At 37.1% G+C, this 25,427-nt stretch overlaps 1 protein-coding gene across 13 annotated transcripts in view; it reads left to right on the top strand.

The window, feature by feature from the left end:
- The window catches only part of LOC105479621 (coiled-coil serine rich protein 1), a 1,449,255-nt gene that overhangs the window by 1,135,033 nt on the left and 288,795 nt on the right, over positions 1 to 25,427 (top strand). For 4 of the 13 annotated variants that reach the window (XM_071092586.1, XM_011737671.3, XM_071092585.1 and 1 more), the window contains one exon: positions 20,353 to 20,398. The exons of the other annotated variants lie outside the window; for them this stretch is intronic. In XM_071092586.1, coding sequence (XP_070948687.1) covers positions 20,353 to 20,398 — 46 coding nt within the window. The remainder of the gene's footprint in view (positions 1 to 20,352; positions 20,399 to 25,427) is intronic. 13 annotated transcript variants of the gene reach the window in all.

Below are 25,427 nucleotides of genomic sequence, written 5' to 3'. Positions count from 1 at the left end.
GGGGTGGGGGTCACAAGGTGCTCAGTGCGGGGAGGTTCTGAGCCAGGAGAAGGAATTTCACAAGGTTAATCACTCAGTTAAGGTGGGGCAGTAACAAATCACAATGGTGGAATGTCATCAGTTAAGGCAGGAACCAGCCATTTTTACTTCTTTTGTGATTCTTCACTTGCTTCAGGCCATCTGGATATATACATGCAGGCTTGGGCTCAGAGGCCTGACATTCCTGTCTTCTTATATTAATAAGAAAAATAAAACAAAATAGGGCTGAAGTGTTGGGGCAGCAAAAATTTTGGGGTTTGTATGAAGAGATAATGGGCAATGTTTCTCAGGACTGCTTCAAGCGGGATTAGGGGTGGCGTGGAAACCTAGAGTGGGAGAGATTAAGCTGAAGGAAGATTTTGTGGTAAGGGGTGATATTGTGGAGTTGTTAGAAGGAGCATTTGTCATATAGAATGATTGTTGATGGCCTGGATGCGGTTTTGTATGAATTGAGAAACTAAACAGAAGACACAAGGTCCAAATAAGAGAAGGAGAAAAACAGGTATTAAAGGACTAAGATTTGGGAGGAGCCAAGACATCCAATTAGAGAGTGCCCAAGGGGGTTCAGTGTAATTACTTGTTTGGTTGGTGAGTTTTTGGGCTCTATTCTTGACAGAGTCCTTTTTGTTAAGTTGGAGGCTGAGCTTGGTGAGGTGTATTTTTAAAAGACCATTAATTCATTCTATCTTTCCTGAAGATTGAGGATGGTAAGGGATATGAAGGTTTCACTGAATACCAAGAGCCTGAGAAACTGCTTGTGTGATTTAACTAGTAAAGGCCAGTCTGTTATTGGACTGTACAGAGGTGGGAAGGCCAAATCAAGGAATTATGTCTGACAGAAGGGAAGAAATGACCATGGTGGCTTTTTCAGACCCTGTGGGAAAGGCCTCTACCCATCCAGTGAAAGTGTCTACTTAGACCAAGAGGTATTTTAGTTTCCTGACTCAGGGCGTGTGAGTAAAGTCAATTTGCTAGTCCTGGGCAGGGGCAAATCCCCGAGCTTAATGTGTAGGGAAGGGAGGGGGCCTTGAACAATCCCTGAAGAGTAGTAGAATAGTAGATGGAACACTGAAAAGTGATTTCCTTAAGGATAGATTTCCACGATGGAAAGGAAATGAGAACTTCTAAGAGGTGGGCTAGCAGCTTGTAACCTACATGGAAGAGGTTATGAAATGATGATAGAATAGAATGGGCCTGTGAGGCTGGAAGGAGTTATTTTCCTTGGTTCAGGAACCATTTGCCTTGTGTGGGAAGAGACTGATAGGTGGAAGTTTCAGAGGGAGAGTAGGTGGGAGTGAATGATGAGAAGGAGAAAAACTGGCCGTGAGGGACAGAAGTTGGAATGCTAACTGCTTCCTTAGCTGCCTTATCAGCATAAGCGTTGCCCTGAGTGTTGGGATCTGGTGCCTTTTGGTGGCCTTTGCGGTGTATGACTCCAGCTTCCTTTGGAAGTAAAGCAGCCTTGAGAAGAGTTTATATTAAAAAGGCATTAATGATGGAGGACCCTTGCATAGTGAGGAAACCTATTTCAGCCCATATAACCGCATGGTGGTGCAGGATATAGAAGAAGTATTTAAAGTCAGTATAAATATTGATGCGTAATTCCTTTGCAAGAATGAGGGCTCTAGTTAAGACAATGAGTTCGACTTGCTGAGAGGTAGTGGAGGAGGGCAGAACGGTAGACTCAATGATAGATGTGGAAGATACTATAGCATAGCCTGCCTTTGTTAGTGTGTGGTGATTAGGTCCAGTGGAACTGCCATCAATAAACCAGGTGTGGTCAGGGTGAAGAACAGGAAAGAAGGAAATATGGGGAAATGGAATGAATGCCAGGTGTATCAGAGAGATAAAGTCATGAGGGTCAGGTGTGGTATCAGGAATAATGTGGGAGGCCAGATTGAAGTCTGAGCCAGGAACAATGGTAACTGTGGGAGACTCAACAAAGAGTGAGTACAGCTGAAGGAGCCAGGGAGCAGAAAGCATATGTGTCAGGTGTGAGGAAGAAAATATATTTTGAAAGTTATGAGAGCTATAGAGAGTGAGTTGAGCATAGTTTATGATTTTGAGGGCCTCTAAAAGCATTAGGGTGGTGGTGGTTGTCACATGGAGATATGATGGCCAGCCTAAAACAGTAGGGTCAAGTTGTTTGGGCAAAAAGGCTATAGGGCATGGTCCCAGTCCTTGTGTAAGAATTCCAGCTGCGCAGCCCTGCCCTTCAGCTGTGTGTAATGAAAAGGGTTGGGAAGAGTCAAGGAGAGCTAGTGGGGGAGCAGTCACTAAAGCTGTCTTCAAGGAAGGGAAAGAGCAGTGGGGAAAGGATTTAGGATCTATAGGGTCAGCTAGGTTTCCTTTTGTGAGTTTATGTAATGGTTTTGTTAGGATGGCAAAACCAGGTATCCAAAGACGAAAGTATCCACCCATGCCCAGGAAGGAAAGGAGTTGTTGTTTTGTAGAAGGGGTTGGGGTTTGAGAGATGAGTTGGACATGATCGGCAGGGAGAGCACATGTGTTTTCATGAAGAATTACGCTGAGATAGGTAATAGATGAGGAAGAAATTTGGGCTTGACTGAAGTAATCGGGGCTGTCCGTGAAGCCTTGTAGCAGTACAGCCCAGGTAAGTTGCTGAGGCTGATGGGTGTCAGGGTCAGTCCACGTGAAAGGGAAGAGAGCCTGGGATGAAGGGTGCAAGAAATAGTAAAGAAAGCATGTTTGAGATCCAGAACAGAATAATGGGTTATGGAGGGGTTGTGGAGGGAGGTATTGAGGATAGGAGAGTATATGGGTTGGGCACCACAGGTGGATAGGCAAAACAATTTGGTTGATAAGGCACAGATCCTGAACTAACCTGTAAAACTTCTCCAGTTTTTGAACAGGTAAAATCAGAGAATTGTAAGGAGAGTTTATAGGTTTTAGAAGCCCATGCTGTAGCAGGTGAGTGATAACAGGCTTTAATCCCCTTAAAGCCTGTTGTGGGATGGGATACTGGTGTTGTACGGGGTAAGGGTGATTAGGTTTTAATGGGATAGTAATGGGTGTGTGATCGGTTGCCAGGGAGGGAGTGGAGGTGTCCCATACTTGTGGGTTAAGGTGGGGGGATATGAGAGGAAGACACAAAGGAGGCTTTGGGTTGGGAGGAAGGGTGGCAATGAGATGTGGCAGTAGCCCAGGAATAGTCAGGGAAGCAGAAAATTTGGCTAAAATGCCTAGACCTAATAAGGGAGCTGGGCAGGTGGGGATAACTGAAAAAGAGTGCATAAAATAATGTTGTCCAAGTTGGCACCAGAGTGGGTGAGTTTCAATGGGTTTTGAAACTTGGCCATCAATACCCACAACAGTTACAGGCCCAAGGGAAACAGGCCCTTGAAAAGAAGGTAATGTGGAGTGGGTAGCCCCTGTATTGATTAAACAGGGGACGGACTTACCCTCCACTGTAGGAGTTACCCAAAACTCAGCATCCTTGATGGTCCAGGGGGCTTCTGAGGCAATCAGGCCGCGTCAGTCTTCAGCTGCTAAGCCAGGGAGATCTGGGGAGGAGTCAGTCAAGGAACGTTGGGTTTGGGCTCCAGGGGCTTTAGGAGCAGCGGTGATGTGAGTTGGACAGTCCGACCTCCAGTGGAGGCCTGCACAGACAGGGCACAGCTTGGGAGGAATCCCAGGCTGCGGGCATTCTGAGGCCCAGTGGCCAGGCCTTTGGCATTTGAAGCAAGGTCTACAAGGATGTTTTGAAGGAGCCCCTTGGAGCTGTGATTTGGATGTTCTGAAGTTCTTGTATGCTGGAGACGTGGTTGTGGGTTGTCTTACAGTGGAGGCAAGTAGCTGTAACTCAGAAATGAGTTGCTGTCTGGCTGCCTCTTCTCTATTATTGTAAACCTTGAAGGCAAGGTTGATTAATTTCTGCTGTGGGGTTTGAGGGCCGGATTCCAATTTTTGAAGTTTTTTTTCTAATGTCAGGAGCTGACTGGGTGATAAAATGCATATTAAGAATAAGGCAGTCTTCTGGCCTTTCTGGGTCTAGGGCAGTAAAGCGTCTAAGGGTTGCTGCTAAGCGGGCCATGAACTGGGCTGAGTTTTCATCTTTACCTTGGGTAGTTTCTTTAAGTTTTTCATAATTAACAGCTTTGTAAGCTGCCTTTTTAAGCCCTTCAACTAGGCAGTAAACCATGTAATCTCACCTAGCTATATCTGGTGAATCTGCCTGAGAGTTCCATTGGGGATCTACTTGGGGAAATGTTCTAATGCCTTCCTGGAGGTCTGACTCATGGAGCTGGCAGTTATCAGCATTAAATTGGGCTAGAGAAAAACTCTTTCCTTTTCATCTGGGGAGAGGGTAGAAGTTAGGATGACATTTAAGTCACTCCAGGTTAAATTGTAGCACAGAGTTAGATATGGGAATTTCTGTATATATTTAGTGGAATCTGATGGAAAAGAGCCTAAATGCTGGCTGATTTGGGAAAGGTCTGATAGAGAAAAAGGCACATGTACCCTGACTATGCCTTCAGTTCCAGCCACCTCTCTAAGAGCAAATTATTGGGCAGGTGGGGGAGAGCTAGTCACAGAATGAAACTGTAAACCAGACTGGGTGTGGGGAGGCGAGGTAATAGAAGGGTTATAGGGTGGGGGAGCAGAGGCTGAAGAAGAGTTGGAGCCTGATTCAGCCTGATGGGGAGCTACCTGAGGAGGAACAGTCTGAGGAGGAGGTGAGAGGTCAGATGGGTCAGTAGAAAAGGAAGATTCACAAGGCTCAGCGATGCTTGGGGTTGAGACTGAAAGGATAGGCGGGAGGGAAAGAAGAAGGATTTGGGATGAGTCTTATTGGGAACAGAGACTAGGGAGGGAACGAAGTGTGAAAAATGCCTGGACTTAAGGCACCTCAGACCATTTGCCCAGTTTTTGACAAAAATTGTCCAGGTCTTGTAGGATAGAGAAATCAAAAGTGCCGTTTTCTGGCCATTTAGAACCATATAATCCAGTTTATATTGGGGCCAAGTGGTGTTGCAGAAGAAAATAAGACGCTTAGATTTTAGGTCAGGTGAGAGTTGAAGAAGTTTTAAGTTTTTGAGAACACAGGCTGAGGGAGAAGAAGGAGGAATGGAGGGTGGAAGGTTGCCCATAGTGAAGGAGGCAAGTTTAAAAAGAAGGGTAGAAGAAGATGGAGAAGAGGGGTAGGGAGCAGCCCTGGGCTGCAATGTGAGTGAGCAACCAAAGCAGGCATCCCCACAAATGATTTGCTACCAAGGCAATGTGGGTGAATGACCACGGCAGGCGTCCCAATGGTGATCAGACACCAGTGGAGTGTGGGAGAATAATCAGGCAGGTATCCCCGCAGTGATTAAACACCAAGGGAAGACTGTCTTCCTGAGTCTGTGACTGGCACCAGAGTTTTGGGTCCACTGATAAAATGTGTCTCCTTTGTCTCTACTAGAGAGGAAAAAGAACTGGAATTGGAAGGACAAGGAGATTGAAGGGTAGCGAGAGAGAGAGATTGAAGGGTAGTAAGAGAGGCTAGAGAAGAGAGTGAAAAGACAGCTTACCTGATTTGAAATTGGTGAGATGTTCCTTGGGCTAGTTGGTCTGAGGACCTGAGGTCATGGATGGATCTCTTCAGGGTGTGAGGGCGAGGACAGGAGACTCGTCTACCGAAGGAGTTCCTCTGTCCCAGGTCTTCGGCACCAAATACCATGCGTGTCCATGTGAAGAGACCACCAAACAGACTTTTTGTGAGCAACAAGGTTGTTTATTTCACCTGGGTGCGTGCAGGCTGAGTCCAAAAAGAGAGTCAGCGAAGGGAGATGGGGTGGGGTCATTTTACAGGATTTGGGTGAGTAGTGGAAAATTACAGTCAAAGTGGGTTGTTCTCTTGCAGGCAGGGGTGGGGGTCACAAGGTGCTCAGTGGGGGAGGTTCTGAGCCAGGAGAAGGAATTTCACAAGGTTAGTCACTCAGTTAAGGTGGGGCAGGAACAAATCACAATGGTGGAATGTCATCAGTTAATGCAGGAACCGGCCATTTTCACTTCTTTTGTGATTCTTCACTTGTCTCAGGCCATCTGGATGTATACGTGCAGGCTTGGGCTCAGAGGCCTCACAAATTATTCTTGAAATGAGGTCTGAAATGCTAACGATAAAGTTCAGCCTGATTATCACTATTTTTGGTCATGCAAAGATAACAAACTGGGTAAAAAATTGTAGTCTATTTAAAGGTACTTTGGCCTTGCAAATTCTGTGCACTGTCTGGTTTGATTAATGAGCAAGTGACTTTATCACTATATGTCAACCAAAGTGACAGATTGAAGGCATGCCTCAGGCAGGTCTGTGCTCCAAAAGGCATTTTAAGAGAGCTAATACTTTAATATGTTTAATTTGGGTGCTTTAATTAAGGGTTAAAATAAATATCAAAGCAAAAATCTAAACAAGCACAAAACTAGTAGTCATTTCTTGTATAATTTAAGTACTTAAAACACAGACATCTGAATACTTTCAAATTTCAGAAATTGACAAGCATTTTACAGACTACATGTTTCCTGAACTGTTAACCCATGTCTTCTAATTAACTCTTGAAGATAGTTCTGGGTGGTACATAAAAGAAAGCTTAAAGAATTACTCATGTAAGCTTAAATAGAAATTCCACCAAAATGCATTAAAGAATATGAGAATACTGATATGTTTATCAGAAATATCTTGTCATTATTTAAAATTACATCATTCTACAACATTTACAATGATTATATTAACTAAAGCCTACATTTCCACATATATATGCCATGGTGGGACCAAGGTCAAATTTTTATTTTACTTGTGAATGATCATTTCAGAAGTTGAGCATTCTTGTGTAAATGCTGCTCTTACGGCCGGGCGCGGTGGCTCAAGCCTGTAATCCCAGCACTTTGGGAGGCCGAGAGGGGCGGATCACGAGGTCAGGAGATGGAGACCATCCTGGTTAACATGGTGAAACCCCGTCTCTACTAAAAAAAATACAAAAAACTAGCGGGCCGAGGTGGCGGATGCCAGTAGTCCCAGCTACTCGGGAGGCGGAGGCAGGAGAATGGCGTGAACCCGGGAGGCGGAGCTTGCAGTGAGCTGAGATCCGGCCACTGCACTCCAGCCTGGGTGACAGCGCGAGACTCCGTCTCAAAAAAAAAAAAAAAAAAAAAAAATGCTGCTCTTACACAACTCAGCTATTTTCTTGAACGACTGCTTCTTAAACTATTTAAATATGAAGAGAACTTTAACTTTCTGAGGGTGTAAGATAATACAATTAAAACTCCAATAAAAAAAAATTCATACCCCTTTAGATTCTAATTGTGTACTTTTTAAATAATATTACAGCTCTTTAGTCGCACACTTATCTGCAATTCTGAGATCCAAAACACAAATAAGCAAACAAAATCCCCTGAGAAGTGAAAGTTCTTTTATGAACTATATGGTAACATAATTTTACCTGATTGGAATTTAAAAGAAGCTATTTACAGTTTTTAAAAATCAAAGTGTGGTTATACTTTTGCTGTAGAGATATTAATGTCTTTGATTACACCAGCTCTAGATGTAGCTAAGGGTGTTTTTTGTAAATTCTGAATAATTCTGAATTCTGAAAAATCACTTAGCCTCAGGCTTTTGGAAAAAGAGTTACATAAGAATTTTCTTATATTTATATTTCCATTCCATGTCTAACACTGTTTCGCTTTTTGATGTGTCTGCCCGGGACCAGGGAATAAGTGCTGAATTCTTATTCAATTATAGTTGAGGTATTATTTTAACATTTTTCCTAGGCAAAAGTGGTGTTGACTCTTACCCTAGATGGTATGTTACTCTTTTCTATATCTATATTCTGAGCTATGCCAACAATCTCTCTTTAGTAAGTGCTTCCAGAGGAGTAGGAAGGTGCTAACCATGTTCATCACATTTTTTCTACTCTTTTTAAGGCATTTTTTTCCCCTTTCTTTCATGGATATCTGTTCTTTATATTAGTTCTCTGTGTCAGACCCATGTGCTTATTACAGGTCTAATTTACAGTGAAATCACCATACTCACAATTCACAAAGCAGTCTCTAATTGACTTTGTCTTCATACTCATCCTGATTATAGAGACTCAGAATCTTGTGGACAAGCTCCTGGGACGCAGAGGCCAAAAGAATTTAGTTCTAGGCAGTCAGTGCCACTTTCCAGCTTTGTAGCCATGGAAATTTATTTTGCTACTTCTCCCTCTTTCCCACTTGTGGTAATGGAGGACTATTATATATTATGGAGATAATATATGGTTCAGATAATTTTGTCATTGCTAATATATTAAAGCATTTTAAATAAGCACATGGTATGCTATGAAACACTGACAATATTAGTTAAATAAATGTAATGGCATTCATGAACTACAGGTTGTATGTGGGGAAAAAAAGCCCAGAATTGCAGTAGTTCTCTACTGGATTTATTAAGCTTCTATGGTTAAGCTGAACATTAACTTACTCTTAAAAATGTCTTGCAGGAATAAGTTCTATATCTGGATTTAGATATATTAATATATTAAATATTATTAATTGTTTTAATTCATTGTCTTAAGTAATAGATGGATTTTTTATTCTAGAAAGGAAACAGTAGGAGGAAAATTATGTGGGTAAACTGAAGAATCTAGGTTTTGTCATCATATCTCCTTAAAGAATTTCTTTTAACTGGTCATAAGGTACTTAAGCTAAGCAGTTTTCTGTAGCATAGTACTTTTTTCCCCCATAGGTTATTGGGGAACAGGTGTTGTTTGGTTACAAGAATAAGTTATTTAGTGGTGATTTGTGAGATTTTGGTGCATCTATCACCCAAGCAGTTTATACTGCACCCAATTTGTAGTCTTTCATCTCTCATCCCATTCCCACCCTTTCCTCCTGAGTCCCCAAGGTCTACTGTGTCATTCTTATGCCTTTGCATCCTCATAGCTTAGCTCCCACTTATGAGTGAGAACATACGAACATACAATGTTTGCTTTTCCATTCCTGAGTTACTTCACTTAGAATGGTAGTCTGCAATCTCATCAAGGTCGCTGCAAATGCCATTTACTAATTCTCTTTTATGGCTGAGTAGTATTCCATCATATATATGATATACATCTTTATACACATATACATATGATATATATATCACAGTTTCCTTTTGTTTGTTTTTGAGATGGAGTTTCACTCTTGTTGCCCAGGCTGGAGTGCAATGGCACCATCTCAGCTAACTGCAACCTCTGCCTCCCGGGTTCAAGTGATTCTCCTGCCTCATCCTCCCAAGTAGCAGGGATTACAGGCATGTGCCACCACTCTCGGCTAATTTTGTATTTTTAGTAAAGGCAGAATTTCACCATGTTGGCCAGGCTGGTCTCAAACTCCTGATACCACAGTTTCTTTATCCACTCATTGATTGATTGGCAGTTGGGTTGGTTCCACATTTTTGCAATTGCAAATTGTGCTGCTATAAACGTGTGTACAAGTATCTTTCTCATATAATGAATTATTTTCCTCTGGGTAGATAGCCAATAGTGGGATCAAATGATAGTTCTACTTTTAGTTATTTAAGGATTCTCCACACTGTTTTCCATAGTGGTTGTACTAGTTTACATTCCCACCAGCAGTGTAAAAATGTTCCCTGTTCACCACATTCACACCAACATCTACTATGTTTTGATTTTTTGATTATGGTCATTCTTGCAGGATAAGGTGGTGTCCCATTGTGATTCTGAATTTTCATTTCCCTGGTCATTAGTGATGAGCATTTTTTCATATGTTTATCAGCCATTTGTATATTTTCTTTTGAGAATTGTCTATTCATGTCCTTAGCCCACTTTTTGATGGAATTGATTTTTTTTTTCTTGCTAATATGTTTGAGTTTGTTGTGGATTCTGGATATTTGTCCTTTGTCAGATATATAGATTGTGAAGATTTTCTAACACTCTGTGGGTTTCTGTTTACTCTGCTGACAGTTCCTTTTGCTGTGCAAAACCTCTTCAGTTTAATTAAGTCCCGACTATTTATCTTTGTTTTTATTGCATTTGTTTTTGGGTCTTGGTCATGAACTCTTTGCATAAGCCAGTGCCTAGAAGGGATTTTCCAATGTTATCTTCTAGAATTTTCAGGTCTTAGATTTAAGTCCTGGATTCATCTTGAGTTTATTTTTGAATAAGGTGAGAGATGAGGATCCAGTTTCATTCTCCTTCATGTGGCTTGCCAATTATCCCGACACCATTTTTTGAATAGTGTGTGCTTTACCCACTTTATATTCTTGTTTGCTTTGTCAAAGATTGGTTGGCTGTAAGAATTTGGTTTCATTTCTGGGTTCTGTATTCTGTTCCTTCCATCTATGTGCCTATTTTTATATCAGTACCATGCTGTTTTGGTGACTATTGCCTTATAGTACAGCTTGAAATCAGGTGATGTGATGCCTCCAGATATGTAATTTTTCTTAGTCTTGCTTTGGCTATGCTGGCTTTTTTTTGGTTCCATATGAATTTTAGGATTGTTTTTTCTAATTCTGTGGGGAATGATTGCAGTATTTTTATGGGAATTGTGTTGAATTTGTAGATTGCTTTTGACAGTATGGTCATTTTCACAATATTGATTCTACCCATCCATGAGCCTAGGATGGGTTTCCATTTGTTTGGGTCATCTGTGACTTCTTTCAGCAGTGTTCTGTAGTTTTCCTTGTAGAAGTCTTTTGATTCCTTGCTTAGGTAGAATCCTAAGTGTTTGTTTTTTCAGCTATTGTAAAAGGGATTGAGTTCTTGATTTGATTCTCTTCTTGGTTGCTATTGGTGTATAGAAGAACCACTGGTTTGTGTACATTAATTTTGTATCCAGAAACTTTGCTGAATTCTTTGATCAGTTCTAGGAGCTTTCTGGAGGGGTCTTTATAGTTTTCTAGGTAAACAATCATATAATTAGCAGACAGCGACAATTTGACTTACTCTTTACCAATTTGAATGTCCTCTATTTCTTTTTCTTGTCTGATTGCTCTGACTAGGACTTCCAGTACTAGAGGAGTGGTGAGAGTGGACTTTTTTGTCTTGCCAGCTCTCAAACAGAATGCTTTCAACTTTTCGCTATACAGTATCATGTTGGCTGTAGGTTTGTCATAGATGGCTTTTATTACATTGAGGTATGTCCTTGTATGCCGATTTTGCTGAGAGTTTTAATCATAAAGGGATGCTGGATTTTGTTGAATGTCTTGTCTGCATCTATTAAGATGATCATGTGACTTTTGCTTTTGATTCTTTTTCTGTGGTGTGTCACCAAAGCACGGTACTTTTAAAAGCAATAATTAGGTTTCTTATGGTAATATCTGATTTTATTTGTCACCCCAACACAAGTATCACTTGGAAAAAAAATAGGTTAACTCTCCTTTATTTTTAACTGATATACATATTTTACAAATAAGAAAGTCTAAAATAAAATAAAGTTTATAAAATCTGGGTTCAATAAATGAGCACTTTGGTAATACACTATCTTACATTTGGCATTTTATTAAAAAACAAATTTGGATATTATTTTGTCTTTATGCTGACATGTGATGACATTTTTAATTTTTTATTTTGATATATACTATTTTTATGGATGTATGGAGTACAAGTGATATTTTATTACATGTATAGAATGTGTAATGATCAAGCCAGAGCATTTAGGGTATCCTTGCCTTAAGTATTTATCCTTTCCATGTGTCAGGACATCTCAAGTCCTTTCAGCTGTTTTAAAATGTACAAAACACTGTTGTTAATTATAGTCACCTTACTCTGCTATTGAACATTAGAGCTTATTTCTTCTTTCTAACTGTATGTGTGTACCCATTAACCATCCTCTCTTCATCACACCACCCAACCACCCATTTTTTCCAGGCCCTATTATTTATCATTCTACTCTCTACCTCCGTGAGATTAATGTTTTTAGCTCCCACTTGAGTGAGAATATGCACTCTTTGTTTTTCTGTGTCTGGCTTATTTCACCTGAAATAATGATCTCCAGTTCATCCATGTTGCTGCAAAAATAACATGAATTATTCTTTTTTATAGCCAAATAATATTCTCTTGTGTCTGTATACCACATCTTCTTTATTCATTCAGCCATTAATGGATACTTAGGTTTATTCCATATTTTTGCTATTGTGAATAATGCTGCAATAAACATATAGGTGTAAGTATCTTTTTGAAATACTGATTTATTTTCCTCTGTATAAGTGCCTAGTAGGGGATTACTGCATCATGTGGTAGTTCTATTTATCGTTTTTCAAGAAATGTTCATACTGTTTTCCATAGTGCATGTATTAATTTACATTTCCACCTACAATGTATAAGAGTTCCCTTTTCTTTGCATCCTTACCAGCATCTATTTTTTCTCTTTTTGTCTTTTTAATAATTGCTGTTCTAACTGGGTTAAGATGATATTTCAATGTGGTTTTGATTTGCACTTCCCTGATGATTCGTGATGTTGAGCATTTTTTCAACTACCTGTTGGTCATTTTTATGTCTTCTTCTGACTAATATATGTTAAGGTAATTTATCCACCTTTTAATGGTGATTTTTTTAGTTTTTTTGTTTGTTTGTTTGTTTGTTTTTACTGTTAAATTGTTTAGGTTCCTTGTATATTCTTCATATTAGTTTCTTGTTTGATGAATAGTTTGCAAATATTTTCTTTCATTCTATAGGTTGTCTCTTCAGTCTGTTGAATGGTTCTTTTGCTGTGCAGAAGCTTTTAAGTTTAATAGAATCTCATTTGCCTACTTGTGTTTTTGAGGTCTTAGCCATAAAATCTTTGCCCAGAGCAATGTCCTGAATTGTTTCTTCTATGTTTTCTTTTAGTACTTTTATAGTTTCAGCTTTTACATTTAAGTCTTTAAACCATCTTGAGTTAATTTTTGTAGATGGTGAGAGATAGGGGTTCAGTTTCATTCTGTTGCATATAGATGTCCAATTTACTCAGCACCATTTATTGAAGGGACTTCTTTACCCCAATTTATTTTTTGATGTTTTTGTCAAAATTAGCTAACTATAAATACATGGATTTTTCTGGGGTTCTCTATTCTGTTCCATCGGTCTATGTGTCTTGTTTTTGTACCAACACCATTCTATTGTTATTACTCTAGGCTTGTAGTAAATTTTGAATTCAGTTAGTATGTTGCCTCTGGTTTCGTTCTTCGGTTCAGAATTGCCTTGTCTATTCCAGCTCTTTTTTGGTTCCATACACATTTTAGGATTTTTTTTTTTCTATTTCTGTGAAAAATAACATTGGTATTTAAATAAGGATTGCACTGAATTTGTAGATTTCTTTGGGTAGTATGCTTACATTAATGATGTTAATTCTGCTGGGATGTCTTTACTTTTTTTTTTTTTTGTCCTCAACTTCTTTCACCAGAATTTTGGAGTTTTCCTTGAGTAGGTCTTTCATCTCCTTGAATAAATTTATTTCTAGGTATTTTTTTGTAGCTATTGAAAAATGAGATTACATTTGCATTTCTTTTTCAACTAGTTTATGATTAGTATATAACACTACTGATTTTTGTATGTTGGTTTTTGTATCCTTCAACTTTACTGAATTTATCATATCTAAGAGTTTTGGTGGAGTCTTTAGGTCTTTCTGTAATATAAATAAGATCATGTAATCTCCAAACAGGGATAATTTTACTTCCACTTTTTATTTCTTTCTCTTACCTGATTGTTCTGGCTATGTCTGCCAGTAGTGTGTTGACTAGGAGTGATAATAGTGGGTATCCTTGTTTTGTTCCAGTTCTTAGAGGAAAGATTTTCCAGTTTTTCCCATTCTGTCCAAGGTTAGCTATAGGTTTATCATATATGGCATTTATTATCTTAAGGTATGTTCCTTTTATACCTATAAGGCAGTTTTTTTGAGAGTTTTTATCATAAAAGAATGTTGAATTTTTTTCAAATTCTTTTTTACAACTATTGAGATGATCATATGGTTTCTATTCTTCATACTGTTGATGTGATACATGACATTTATTGATTTGCATAGGTTGAACCAGTCTTGCACCTCTGGGCTAGCTAGTGGTTTATCTATTTACTTATCTTTTTAAAAAAACAACTTTTGGTTTCATTGATTCTTTTTATATAATTTTTGAGTCTCAATTTTTTTTGTTCTGCTATGATTTTTATTCATTTTTTCCTACTAATTTTGGGTTTGGTTTTTTCTTGCTTTTCTAATTTCTTGAGGTGCATCATTACATGGTTTCTTAGAAATCTTTCTTTCTTTCTTTCTTTTTTGATCTAGGGTTTTGTTGTTATAAACTTGCATTTTAACATTGCTTTTGTTGTATTCCATAGGTTTTGATATGTTGTGTCTCGATTTTCATCTTTTCAATAAATTATTTTATTTCTTTCTTAATTGCTTCCTTGACCCAATGGTTATTCAGGAACATCTTGTTTAATTTCCATGTATTTGTACAATTCCAAAGTTCCTATTGTTATTGATTTCTAGTTTTATTCTATGGTGGCCTGAGAGGATACTTGATATATTTCAATTTTTTAAAATTTGTTGAGGCTTGTTTTGTGTCCTAACATATCCTGGAAAATGTTCCATATGCTAAGGAGAAAGATGTTTATTCTGCTGTTCTCAGATGAAATAATCTGTAAATGTCTGCTAGGTCCATTTGGTCAAAAATGCAGTTTAAATCCAATGTTTCTTTGTTGATTTTCTGTGTAGATGATTGGTCTAATGCTGACAGTAGGGTGTTAAAGTCCCTAACTATTACTATTATTGCATTGGAATCTCTTCTTCTCTTTACATCTGGTAATATTTTTGTTTTATATATCTGGTGCTCCTCTATCATGTGCATATATGTTTAGAACTGTAATACCCTCTCACTGAATTGATCCTTTAATCATTATATAATGAGCCTTTTTGTCTTGACTAAAAAGTCTGTTTTACCTGAAGTAAGTATAACTGCTCCTGCTCATTTTGGTTTCTGTTTGCATGGAATATCTTTTTCCATCTCTTTATTTTCTGTCTATATGTGTCTTTATAGATGCAGTGAGTTTCTTACTGGCATTGTATAGTTGAATCCTGTTTGTGTTTTGTTTTGTTTTGTTTTGTTTTGTTTTGTTTTGTTTTTTGCCTTCAGCCAGTCTATATCTTTTCAGTGGAAAGTTTAATCCATTTATCTTCAAGGTTAATATTGATACGTGAGGTTTTTTTTCTTGTTATTTTATTAATTAGTTTCTCATTTCTCTATCCTTCTTTCTTTCTTCTTCTTATCGTTTATCATTCGTGTTGGGTGGTTTTCTGTGGTAGTAACATTTGAGTCCTTTCCTTTTCTCATTTGTGTGGGTACTGTACCACTGAGTTTTATATTTGTGTGTGTTTGCCTAATGGTAGATATTATATTTTCATTCCCACATGTAGAACTCCCTTAAGCATTTCTATGTGACCAATCTAGTGGTTATAAATTCCCTCAGCTTTTGCTGACCTGGGAAAGACTATTTCTTCTTCACTTATGAAGAACAAATTTACTATATAGCATGTCCTTGGCTGTCAGGTTTATAATTTTTTTCTTTCAGCACTGAATATATCACCCCATTCTCTCCTGGCCTGTGAGGTTTCTGTTAAGAAATCTGCTGTTATTCTGATGGGATTGCCTTAGAAATGAGTTGATGTTTTTCTGTTGCTATTTTGAAAAATCCTTTTGTCTTTGACTTTTGACAGTTTGACTATAATATCTTGGGAAGACCTTTTTGAATTGTTTCTCTTTGGAAATCTCTGAGCTTCCTGTATCTGGATGTCTCAATTTCTTGCTAGAGTTGAAAAGTTTTCAGCTATTATTTCATTAAGTTTGTTTTGTATTCCTTTTATTTTTCTCTCCGCCTTTGAGCAACCCCCAAAATTAGAATATTTGGTGGCCTTATGGTATCCTATATGTCTCATAGACTTTGTCCATTTTTTTAAACATCTTTTTCCTTTATCTTTGTCTGACTGAGTTATTTCAAAAGACCTGTCTTCAAGTTCTGAAACTTTTTCTTCTGCTTGATCTAGTCCTTTGTCGAAGCTTTGAGCATTTTGTATTTCATTCAAGGGATTCATCAGTTTAACAATTTCTGTTTGGTTCTTTTTTGTGATATCTATCTCTTTGGTAAATTGCTCATTCATATCCTCAATTGCTTTTCTGATTTCTTTGTACTGTTTTTCTGAATTATCTTGTTTCTAAGTGAACTTCTTAAATATCACTACTTTGAATTATTTTTCTGGAATTTCACATATTTATTAGTTGGAATTATTGCTGAAGAATGATTGTGTTTTTTGGGGGATGTCATATTTCCTTGGTTTTTCATGTTTCTTGTGTCCTTATATTGATATTTGCACACCTGGTGTACTAGTCAGTCACTTCTTTCTATTTTTTGAATTTGTTTTAATAAGAAATGACTTTTTTTCCTGAGGATGTATTTGTGGTGTTCATTGGATAAGGTGCTTTGACTTCAATTCTAGGCATGTGCCATAGTGTAGTCTCTATATGATTTATTGGTTGTAAACAGTGTCAGTAGTGTCTATGATTTCCACACCGACTGAGGGTGTGTTTGTTTGTGGAGACTGCAGTAAAGTTTTACTGGAGATGAAGACATAAAACAGGCCAGTCGTTTGGCCGCAGTACAGGAGTGGCAGACCAAGCATGCCTGTCCTCGAGCCCCAGAGCAGTAATGCTGGCACCGGTGTTAGTGGGTTTGGGCGGAGTGATTCTTGGGCCTCCAGTCAGCTTGCTTGAGTTCTGGTAGTGGCAACAATGGGCCAGGTAGGTGGGAAGGTTCTTGGGCCTCTGGAGACCACGCAAGTTGGTATTCCATGGGTGATAGCAGTAGCAGTGGTGAAACAATCCTCTGACCCCCAAGAAGTCCACTCTGCTGTTAGTGGAGATTGCAGTGGACTGGATAGGTTAGTTCCAGTACTCTCAAGTGGCACATATAGGTGGGTGCCAGCTGTGATGGTAGTTATCAGGTTGTGTTTTCCCATCCTCAGGCCTCTGGAAGAAGTGCACAGGTGCTGAGAGAGGTGGATATGATAGGGTGATCCCCAGAACCCTGGTGGAATGCTTGGGTCAGGACAGCAGTGATTGCACTGTGGCTCTGCTGCTGTGGAGGGTAGTGTTGTTTTCCTTGCAGCAGACATAAACAAGTGGTTTAGGTGTGAGGGCATTGGCCACAGGTGGTGTCTATAAGTGGGGTATAATATTTCCTGAGGGCATTTTTAAATGCACAGAGACCCTGCTACTGAAGGAGACTGGGTTACTGCCAATGGCTCTGGCAGCAGCCAGCAGCAATACCTGGCTGTGGGAAGGGAATGTCAATGGTGCTCCAGAGATGTGGAGATGCAGGGACTGTTGCTTCCCAGGGAAGGATGCAGTTGGGGGGTGGTTAGGCTCTCAAAATGGTGTGGTGCTATACCTGCTTAAGACTCAGGGCATGTGTGGACCCAGTGTGAGCTCCCTCTATGAAGCAATGTCATTGGGTGGTCTCCAAAAAGCTCTGTATGTTAGTCTCAGGGCTTGTGTGAGTTGAGGGGCTCTTCTGTGGCTATAATTGCAGAAATCTGCCATGGAAATGTAGACCGCTGGTGGTCACTAACTTACCCTTCCCCTGCTTTGGGGAGTCTCTCCAGGCTCCCAGCTTTTCCCGTTTGAGCTGGCTGACTCACATTCCTTTCCTTCCATGTCTTAGGCATTTCCTGCCATTTTTCATTGCATTTCAGCATTTTCTTTCTCAGGAGATCTATTCAAAATGTGATTATCTGTTCACTATTTTGGTTCTTATTTGTGGAAGGATCAAGTATCACATGCCTCTAGTCAGCTGTCTTGAAGCCCCTCCCTGATGGAATTTTTCATTGTAAAATATTTCATTGAGCATAAACATATAACTAAATTAAATGACTCTGACAGTGTAATGAAAAATTACAAATACAAGGCAGCCACATGTACAAAGTGCAATCAGAAAGAAACTTAATTGATGCAGAAGTAGGTAACTGTAGGGGAGAACTATAATCTGGGGAGACAACTCAGAGGATGTCAACCATATTGCATCAGATTTTTCATTAGAATGAAAGAAGTATCATATAGTAAATGCCTTGGAACCAGTTAGATAAAAATGTAAAGCCAAAATTCTTCTTCAGCAGAATTTTGTTTAGCTATTCTGGACTTACCTAATTGTGACTTTCCCATGATTTATCTCAACAACTTGAAGTTTTTGATATTAGGAGACTAGCTTCTCCAGTCAGTGTATTATAAATATACTACTTTCTCATAATTTACATTTTGCTTTGGAAGTAAGTTTGTTCCTTGTTTGTTATAGGAATGCATTCTAGTATTCCTCTTTCCCTAGTTAAATCTCTCATGAACATGAGTCCTAACATATTACAGGCCTCAGAAATATTTTTCAAATAAACAGAAAACATGTGTTTTTAGTTTGTATTTTGATATTTAATAATAGAGCTTTTAAAAAAATATTAGCTTTTATTATTTTTAGCTTTTTATTACTTAGACTTAATGTAACCTATTAGAAAGTTAAAAAAATCTTGATTTTTTTTCACAAATAATGATGAGTCTTTGCCTTAAATAATGATAACTTTTAAAAAAAATCAGCCTTGTAGAGTAAATATTGTGCTGTAGATTCAAATAAACCTATGTGTGCATATCCCAGTTTAGAATCTTCCAGATTTAGGCAGATCTCCTTTCTGATCTCAATCTTTCTTGACTTCTAAATCATGAATTATACAGGTGTGACTTTATTCCATCTCAAATGCTATGCTGAAACAGTGCTTAGATAACCTGCAATGATTTCTGCCCTTAGACTCAAAGTAGTAAACATTAGTCTATTCAAGATTCTGTCTTATGTCATTCAATGCTTGTTAGGGGTGAATGACTGATGGGGTTGGTGCTAACAACCTATACTTGGGTTTGTACAGCAATTTTATAGATTATTGTGCTTTCTTCTATGTGGAGGTTGTAATCCTTTCATCAAATTTACTCACAAGTTGGTCTTCATAGCAAAATTTATTTAAACCTACCCCAGGCAAATTCCAATAGACCATATCCTCTCCTTAAATAGATCAGAGACAGAAACATATTCTTAGACAAAGGAAATTTAAGCAGGGGATTTGCATGTCTTATTTTTCATCCTTTAATGAAATCGTGCAAATATTTTATAAGATAAGCTCTCTCTTTAGTATGTCTTTATAGGTCCAAGGCCTTAATATTAGGATTTGCTATTCTTTATTAGAAGTAAAATTCATTAAAATTGGGCAACAGGGATCATTTTGTGGATCCCGCACTTTAACTACTTAGCTGTCCTTAAAAACTTCATAGTTCCTTAACTGATTCTGAACCAAATCTAAAATTACTTAATCCTGAAAGTAATTTTTCTGTCAGCAAAAATGGAAATAATAAAAAAAGAAAATAAAAACTGGTAACTACCTCAGGGACTGTTGTGAGAACTAAAAGAGATCATGCTTTTCATGTGCTAAGCATAAGAGCTTTACAGAGTAAATGTTCAATAAATATTATTTAATCTTCTAAAAACATTCTTGTCATTTCTAAGTTATTATATTTATAATGAATTATTGATTCACAGAGATTTTTATTTACTTAATGTTTTAAAACATGTTCTTGAGTATATTATAATGTAATTCCGTGACAGAGGTCATTGCTAGGAATAAAATATATAATTTATATTGCAATATGTGTTTGTACAGTGCTCTTTTAACCGGAGGGATATAGAAACTATTTAGATGTGTTCATTCTAACTTTTGTGCCCTTCATACACAATTAATATTTTCATGTAACAACTTTTTTCCTTTATTAAATAATGCTGCTTTTTCTGTGCTTTTGTTGATGCATAAATTAGGGCCATTTTATTGAAGTCTTTATCTTTCATTTTTATAGTATTTGAGGTAGAAAAATAAAAGAGCAACTACTAATGCACTGCTTAGTTTAAAAGACTTTGAGAAAATGTTTGCATCAGCTAAGGAATTGGTGCAAGGGAACCTACTTTTTAAGGAGGCCACTTCATAAATATCATGCGTGTTCTACTTTTCACAAAACTTCCTGTCAAATTTAAATGTTCCCATCTTTTGCTGTAATTTTTATTTTACTTTCTTGTTTTGGTGTGTTACATATATATTTTTTACTTAATTTCCTACAAACATTAATATATATTTGTCTGCCAAAATTAGGAACTCATAGGACTTATTTGATAAAAGCAGCCTCTTAAGCCACCCTTATTTATTGTGGTTTCTATTCATTTCTCCACCATTTTCTACTGTTACTAATGCTGACATCATTTGCTCCAAAAAAAAAAAAATGTGTTTTATTTACAGGGCACAGCTTATGGAAGTGCTCCTGTACCTTCTCGCAGGCAATTATGTGAGTCTCTTAAATTCAGCTCTGTGTTGTAAACATGACTGTGTTCCTGTGCTGTAGCATGGCATGCTGATTGAGACCAAATGCCCAAAGGTCAATATGCAATCCCCAGTGTTGTACCTATAATGTGTTTGTAGTAAATGGTTCCCTTTGCCTCTTCCTTATCTGTTTGTCATTATCCAGCCCATTTAAGAAAACTGCATTGCAATGTGGCCAACTGCATTGAGACTAATGGCTCAAAGTCTGGGGCAAAGAAAGAAGTGACTATTGTTTAAGTTTACTTTCGTTTAGCAACAATGTTAGCACTCTCTCTCTCATCCCAATCAGTAAGGTTTCTTAAGTTCTAGCTCATTTTACTTATTGGTTCAAAGACTTCTTATATCACACACAGTTGTATTTTTGCCACAGCGAATGAGACCTTTCCTAGAAAGGGAAATCTATTAAAAGCAATACTTCTAGTGAATTTAAAACAAACCTGACATTGTAACAACCTTAGTTGTTTTTTTTTTTTTTACCCCCAAAGTCATTACATTTAGAAAATTGAAATTAATCTATAAATTTTTAGATAAGAAAGCCCAGATTTTACAACCTTGCTCAGCTGTGTTATAAATATATGCACCTTGGCAGAGTCAGATACCTGCATTTCAGTTCAGGAGATTTCTGTGACAGCTTGTCTGCTTTAACATGTACTTTTTGTCCATGAGAAATGTATATGTAAATTGAATATCTAGACTCTCCAAAGTGCCATCAGACTTTGAGAAAGAGCTATCTTCATTGCCCATTCCATCCATGTCTTTCCTCTTTTCCCACACCAGCATCCGTCAGATAATCATGGTTGTTTACCTCCATTATAGACTGCTACAGCAAGACACCCATGTGATTCTAATTGTCATGCCTAGCAATAAATGCCAAGTAGATTCATCTTAATATGATGTTAAAGGTGATTCAAAGGTACAGTCCTGTTTGCATAATGCTTTTCTTCACTATTGGCAGAAAAAAACATATGAGTTGATGACCTTCACTGAGAAAGATCCATGAATCACTTCAACAAAACATGCAGCACTTTGCACCATGATAAAGCTGCCCAAACAACAAACAAAAATATATATATATATACTTTACTATCTCCTTTCTAATGAAAGAATTTTGAAAGTTTGGATTCTTATGAATATAGTTGCAGCAGACAGAATTGCTAATGTGAATTGAAGATGGGGTTTAGATATATTAAAAATCCACTTAAAGTTAAACAATCTCCCAAACGTCTCCAATTGTCCTTTGCTATTATTTCTTTTCATAGGTCTCTCTATCATCTGCATTTCTAATGTACACTAAAGATATGGCTTCTTAAATATAGGCATCACTGCAATATTAATTGATGAACATTGAGAACTATAGCAACAAAATTTAATGATTTTTTTTAATGTGTCTCTTTTTAAAGAAAAAAGTCCTTGTGCTATATGTTACATTTCATTGAATGCAGAAGAATGCTGTTATGGAGATAGAGAAGATATTTTTACTAGAAATTTGGGGAACTGAGAATTTATTATATGTGCTATGAAACCATAAGTGGAAATATAAAGGATATGGAGTTATTATCCTTAATTTGAATTAAATTTACCTTTTGCTTTCACAAAATCAAAGTGTATTTATATATAAATAAAAATATTGGATATTTGAGATTTTAGATCACTGGTTCCAGTTAAATTAGTTAAGCCTACTAAAAATAGAAAAGCAAAAAGATGTATGATTTCTATAAGTCTGAGGGTCTTAAGTTGTAATATTTACCAATATATACCATGATAAAATGGATATTACCCTCTTAAATGTGTGGACTTGGCAAAAATAAGCATGTAAGATTCATGAATTTGGAATGTTTATTATCAAATTTTCTTTTAGTCAAATGCAAATTTTAGGATCTCTGCATTACATATTAGAAGAATCTCCTTGAGTATTTTGTAATTGTGGTGCTTATCAAAGTTGTTATGTAAAAGGAATGAATGCTTTTTTTCTATGCACAAATGTTAGAATATTAATAGTAAACATTTTTGTTTCTACCTTACTTCCTGTGAATACCTATCTAGACATTTTATAGTTGGTTCTTGATCCTAGTTTTTTTTCTTTTGTTTTTTAACATTTCTACCTACATCACAAGGTGTGATGAACACTTTCTTGAAGTTACAATTAAAGTTTTAGTTTTTGGGTTTTTTTAAATTCGGTTTTAAGGACTTTGTTTTATGGTTGGCATTTTAGCGATTTGAAAAATATATTCAGTCAATAAATTTTCCTTAATAATAATTTGAAATGGAATTTAGCAACAGAGAGGGATCACTTAGATGATTATATGATCAGAAAAGCTGTGAGTCTACAATGAGAGGATTCACTCTCCATCTTGGAAAGCACTGTATAACTGTTAATTAACAGGCCCACACAAATATGCATTTATTTGTTGCTAATAATTTATCAATGTTAAATTAGAAATAATATAGTCTTGGTGAGTATTTTTCACTTTCAGAGAAAATGCTTGATGAAGGTTAACTTACTTGGATAATGTGGAGTCTTGGGAAGTTATTTGAAAGCTAAAAGTACATTTTTATTTAAATACCAAAATGATACATCATTTATTCAGATAGAGTTCTCTTCTCAGTTTTCTACAGGTTTATGTTTTAAAATTGTAATCAATATTGTTATATGAAACTCTATCATGTGTTGCTATAACCTTATCTACATTGGATATGAATGGAGATCTTTAACATTCAGATAAAATTTTGCAAAGATGTGACCCCATAGATTACTGTCTCAACATTCAAAATACAAGAACTGATTTCAATTTGGTTATTGTTTTCCATTTTGTGACCATAATTACTACTTTAAGAGTTCCAAATTACAGAAGCATGTAACTCTAAAATTTAATAAACCATAAATATGTGTTCTCTTGAAAAAAGTAGTAAGCGTCAAGTTTCATAATGCATTCAACAATCCAAAGCCAATTTGGTTAAAAAAATTAAATGTAGGTGACTTGCTTTCATATTTTATAACATGGCTTCTTTATTTCTCAGTATATGAATGAAAAGAGCACCAAATGTTTGTAAGTTGTCTATTCAAGAGTAGTTTAATTTAGCTGAATCATTCATCAAATAGTTCAATGTTAACCTAACTGAACTGAATACACATGAAAATAATATTGCCTTGCTATTGAAAATCAGATAGCAGTTATTTTATAGCACAAATGAGACTGAAATTATATATTTAAAGAGGGGTACCTTAAAAATATACCTACCCTAATTTTCAGTCAATTTTTTTTTTCCTTTTATTTCCTGCTAAAGAGCAATTTTTTTTTTTTTTTTTTTTTTGAGACGGAGTCTCGCTTTGTCGCCCAGGCTGAAGTGCAGTGGTGCGATCTTGGCTCACTGCAATCTCCGCTTCCTGGGTTCAGGCCATTCTCCTGCCTCAGCCTCCCGAGTAGCTGGGACTGCAGGCACCCACCACCACGCCAGGCTAATTTTTTTGTATTTTTAGTAGAGACGGAGTTTCACCATGGTAGCCAGGATGGTCTCAATCCCCTGATCCTGTGATCTGCCCGCCTCCACCTCCGGAAGTGCTGGGATTACAGGCGTGAGCCACTCCCTGCCTAAAGAGCAATTTTTAAATTCAAAATTCATGAACACAAAAATGCAAGAAAAAAGTCAGGAAAACAATGTATTTACTGAAAATACTAGTAACCTCAAAGTCAGAAAAAATGGTTCTAATAAATGTCTGTAAGAACACGTTTCTGACTAATTTTTTCACTGTGTCTTCTGATTTAATCCCTTTTCTTCTCAATTAATCAGTTTCTTTCCTGTCATTTCCCTTTTTTTCTGTCTCTACTGTTCCACACAATGTATTTGCATTATTTATCATTCTATTTTAGATGTAGCTTTGATTTTATTTGTTTTCTTCATTCTTTGCCGGGATTATACACAGGATAGGACCAAGCTTCCACAGTAGTGAGGACTAACATAACTTTTCCTGTAACTATGTTTGAAATATATCTTCAGATAATCTGTCTGGTAAAGTTGCTTCAAACCTGAGTAAACCAATGCCTACTTGACTCTGCATTCTTAGGGAACAAAAGCAAGTGCATTGTGTCTATAACTTCACATTTAAGTACACTTATATATTTGGGATTAAGGAAGCTCTAATCTTCAGAAGGTAGGCTTCAGTCAGAAAGAGAATAGCAGGGAAAAGTTTTAAGTGGCATGATAAAATCATCCACATACCACAGGAAGAGGCTAAGCTAATACAGTAGATAGCTAGAAAGAGGGAAAGGCACAAAGGAAAAATGCAATTATGTGTTATAATCCCATGGAAGGCAAATTCTGAATATTGCCTTTCTTTTGAGACCAAAGTAATGATTTTACATGTAATTGAGCTGACTATTTTTGAGCTACTGAAGAGTAAAAGTTATGCTCTGTTCTGGTAAAAGAAAAAAAAAAAAGGCATTTTCTTTGATATATAGACAACAGTAATTACTATTCTAGGCTATTGAGTTTATTTAGGATATATTTGTGTATGTGTGTATATACACACACACACACATATATATATATATGTATACACACACATACACAAATATATCCACACACACCTTCTGGTTTTAGCATAGGATGTAGAAAGCTGGAGAGAACATTGTTCCCACCCTTATAATAACAACACAAACAACACATAAATATACGTACACATATGTACACACACACCTTCTGGCTTTAGCGTAGGATGTAGAAAACTGGAAAGAACATTGTTCCCACCCTTATAATAACAACACAAAATCTGGAGAAAATTCAAATTCACAATTTTTCTTTAACCATCAGAGAGTTAAAGCCACAGGGCAACCAACTAACCTGTACATAAGTAAAGATAGATACTGACAAGGTAATACCAGTTGTAGCAGATACAGCCAGAATATAGAATTTTGCAAAAAAACAACAACAAAAAGGTTAATGAATCAATAAGTCAAGTGTGAGATAGGAAGGAAATATAAATATAGTGAGAATTT

Source organism: Macaca nemestrina, chromosome 3 (assembly GCF_043159975.1).
Source record: "Macaca nemestrina isolate mMacNem1 chromosome 3, mMacNem.hap1, whole genome shotgun sequence".
Lineage (NCBI taxonomy): Eukaryota > Metazoa > Chordata > Mammalia > Primates > Cercopithecidae > Macaca > Macaca nemestrina.
This window is presented reverse-complemented; position numbering and strand designations above follow the sequence as displayed.